The sequence below is a fragment of the Cariama cristata genome, unplaced genomic scaffold (assembly GCF_000690535.1).
Source record: "Cariama cristata isolate BGI_N322 unplaced genomic scaffold, ASM69053v1 scaffold12362, whole genome shotgun sequence".
NCBI classification, from domain to species: domain Eukaryota; kingdom Metazoa; phylum Chordata; class Aves; order Cariamiformes; family Cariamidae; genus Cariama; species Cariama cristata.
In genome coordinates, this window is record NW_009605548.1 from 21947 (window position 1) to 25599 (window position 3653).

General features: G+C 34.4%; 1 protein-coding gene across 1 annotated transcript; it reads left to right on the forward strand.

Moving 5' to 3' along the window:
* Window positions 1-229: 229 nt before the first annotated feature.
* Window positions 230-972, forward strand: LURAP1L (leucine rich adaptor protein 1-like; the record flags this gene model as incomplete). The annotated part of the gene is made up of 1 exon (XM_009696009.1): window positions 230-972. A coding segment is annotated over one exon (375 nt), but the record flags the coding sequence as incomplete, so codon positions are not given.
* Window positions 973-3653: the final 2681 nt, after the last annotated feature.

Genomic DNA, 3653 nt, shown 5'->3' on the forward strand with positions numbered 1-3653 from the left:
TTAATAGTCTGCTTATATACCTTGATCAGGTTCCCACTTGAACTTCATTGAAAGTATTAGTATAGTATTTTACTGGGTTTTTTTTACTAATTATTTTAAAAGATTTGTCCTAGATATGTAAGGTGGATTTTTTGTGTGTTTTTTTAACCCTTTCATTGCTTTCAGCCTGCTATTTAGAGTTTGATTTTGAAGAAAATGAGTAATCTTTTTAATCATTTTTGCCTTGTAGGTTAATCTCCGAGCCACTGATGTGAAGCTTATGCGCCAGCTACTCATCATCAATGAGAGTATCGAATCAATCAAGTGGATGATTGAAGAGAAGGCCATTGGCAGCAGAGGTAGCAGTTTGAGTGGCAGCCTGTGCAGCTTGCTGGAAAGTCAGGAGACATCCCTCCATGGCAGCTGTAACAGTTTACAAGACTGTAGTGATGGACTGGATGGAATATCAGTGGGGAGTTATTTGGACACCTTAGTGGATGATGTCCCTGGTCACCAAACCCCTTCAGATATGGACAAGTTCAGTGATTCTTCTATTATGGAGGACTCACAGCCTCCGCATAAGCATCCCAAAATTGATTCTGATGAGTACTACTGTTTTGGTTAATAAGAACAAGTTCCAGTGGGACATAAATGCACTTGTGCTTATCCTTTTTCTTTGCTGCTATTTTATTTCATGTGCAAAATTCCCAAACTTCTCTTGGAAGGAAAACATAATATGGTACTTTCATTCCACTTCATAACTTTTCTGTTGCTTCTAATACATTTTGTCCTTGATGGGTTGGGCTTTCCTCCTCCTCACCTTTTCTTTTTCTTAATTTATTATCACAATTTTTCTTTTTTTTTTGTTTTAATTTTTTACAATGCTGTATTTACAGATCTTTAAAAGTGGTGAAGGAAAAGCTTTATCTTTAAAATGAGACATCAGGGAATGAGAGCAGCAATTTTGTATTTGTTGGCAATAAAATATCTTCTGATAAATAGACATTGTGGTAAATTTTCTTGACTACCAGGTTTGGCCTTTCCAAAGACACTGTTCTTATTGAGCCTTAAATCAGAATTTTGAAAATACCTCTACAAAATAATTTCATTTTGTAAGCAATGATATTTGGTTCTGTTAAGCTGTCTTCACTTGGAATATAAAGTATCCTGAACTTTTCTGTGTGGGGTTTCTTTCTTCTTGAATGTTCTCGTCCTTCTTGTCTAATTATGATTTTAAATTCTGGGCTTCTTTGGTATGTTACAGTGATGCATTCCAATACTGGAAGTTCTGCGTAAAGAGTATATTTCGGTTTTGTACTTCATACCTTTCATTTTCATAGAACCTGCTATTTTACAGGCGCAATCTATATCTGTAAAAAAATGAAAGAGGCATCCCACAAATACCCAATTCTAATAGTTTGGATACTGAACCAAAATTCCTCAGCAGACTGATTTTAAAAATATAATTTAAAGTCTTGACAATTTTTACCTTGAAATTTTGACGGATTTAGGGGGCACTGGTGAAACATTTTACAGGAGGTAACATACTAGAAGGCATGTCCTGTTTTGCTTTTGTATGCACACCCTAATCCTTAACAAGTTTACTTTGTTTTTACCAAATATTATTACTAAGAGAAAGTGTGTCCTGCTGTCTTTTTTCTGCCTGTTTTACAAATAAGAGTTTGCTTTAACCTTTTTGTTCTTACTGGTACAGTTGGGAGCTGTGGCTAGTCATTCGTATTGGAAGCATCTGAGAAGAAAAACAGGAACTGCTATGTGGAAAGTCTCTGGCTTTTAGACTTCTCTGGCTCATGCTTTTGTGCAGAAGATTAGGAGGCAGGTTTTTCTTTTAGTTGCTTCAGAATCATAAAGGAACAAGATTTTATGCTTCTTCAGTAAAGAAAAAATAAGAATAAAATAAACAGAATTTAACCAGACACTTTAACAGATTAGTGAACATGTATACCCAGATTACAGATAGTGAAAGAGATGTTGATACTTATACATCATCTAAAAATGTCCTACCATGCCTGTATTCCTACTGCCAATAAAGCATGGAATTCCCCCACCAAAGAAACTAATGTTTTCCAAGTATAATACAAGCTCCCTTTTTAAAATATATTTTAAATATTTAATAATATATTTAAAATATATTTTGCACATTCTGAAAGCTAGTATATGCAGGAGTCAACCTCTGTTGATTTGGTTCATTTTGAGACAAAGTAGTAGTCCAATTAGGTTCTGCTTTTCCAAGCGATGTTTCCATGGATCTGTCTTGTCCAGCCTTGGTCAACATCAAATGTGGAGAAAAGGTAAAAAATCAAGAAATTGAAAGTGGGAATTTGTGCTTTGTGGTTAGCTCTATTACTTCTCAATACAGTAGATGTCTGTGTCCCTCACAATTAAAAAACAAGATATGTGTATGTTGCTTCGGGCATCATGATTTATTCAAATACAATGAGAATGAAGAATCATGTGGTTACCAAGAAGGAGGCTTCTCAGTTGAACTTCTGAGATCAACCAGGATATTATAGATAACTTGAAGGAAAACAGAGGCAAGCCCTCAAATGACAATGCTGTGCTGACTTAACATTTTTAGGTTTTTTAATATCTTCCCTAGCTTAAGACTGCTGGACATAGTTTGAAAAAAATATTTGAAGAAAAAATTATTTCTCAATGTACCATTAAATAGAATATCAACTGTGAATTCAAAATAGGTTTTATTCCTTTACTTTAAATTGTTTGAATCTGGGGAACAGAACTAACTCCCTGGTGTAAACCTGTGACTTTCTTGAAAGTTTTTCTACCTTCATTGCTTGGCGTGGAACTTAAACATCAGGATGCATACTCCCGCTAAATGTAATGAATGTGCTATATATATACAGCCTTTTCTTCTCCAACTGAGATTTTGGGCAGTAGGCCAAGACACACATAAAATTTTTCTACTATGAAGGAAATTCAAAAATGTTCTTAAATGTACCTTCTCAAATATCCCCTAGCGTTATGCTGATATTACTTCAAGGAAAATACAGACTGTAGCTGTCACCTACCCACTCATGACTGTAATGCTGGATAAAGAGTAATTACATCAGTGATAGATTTATCATATTATGATTAAAAAGTCCATTTAAATGGGAATCAAAGCTGGCAGAAAAAAACCCTACTACTACAAGTGGTGAAATAAAAACTGTATGTGATTAGAAACTTTTATTCCTGTATGTCTCTTGACTGTGAGTGGAGAAAGAGTACAAGTGACCAAATAGAGATGCCAGGAGATGGTTGGAAGGAAGCAAGAATTTCCAGGTGTTTTGTTTCTTATATCCAGGAACACAAACACCTTGGGTTTTATTTTTGAAGCATAAAAACTTCAAAGATTTAGGTTTGACTTAGATTCCTTAATTGCATTAATAGGACTTCATAGCCAAAAGATAATAATTTACTCTGACTTACTGTGTAAGATAGAGCATGAAATTTTATTATCTCCTAAAATGAATCCAGTAACTTACAACTGAACTACAACTTCACTATTTAGACAATGGAAAATATTTAATGGTCGTTAAAAAAATATTCCCATTGGGTAATTAATTTGCTTTTATACAGCTTGCATATTTATTCCAGTTTCCTCTTGACTTGGTCAACCTTGGTCTTGCAAAATATTTGTCCAGTTAAAAGGA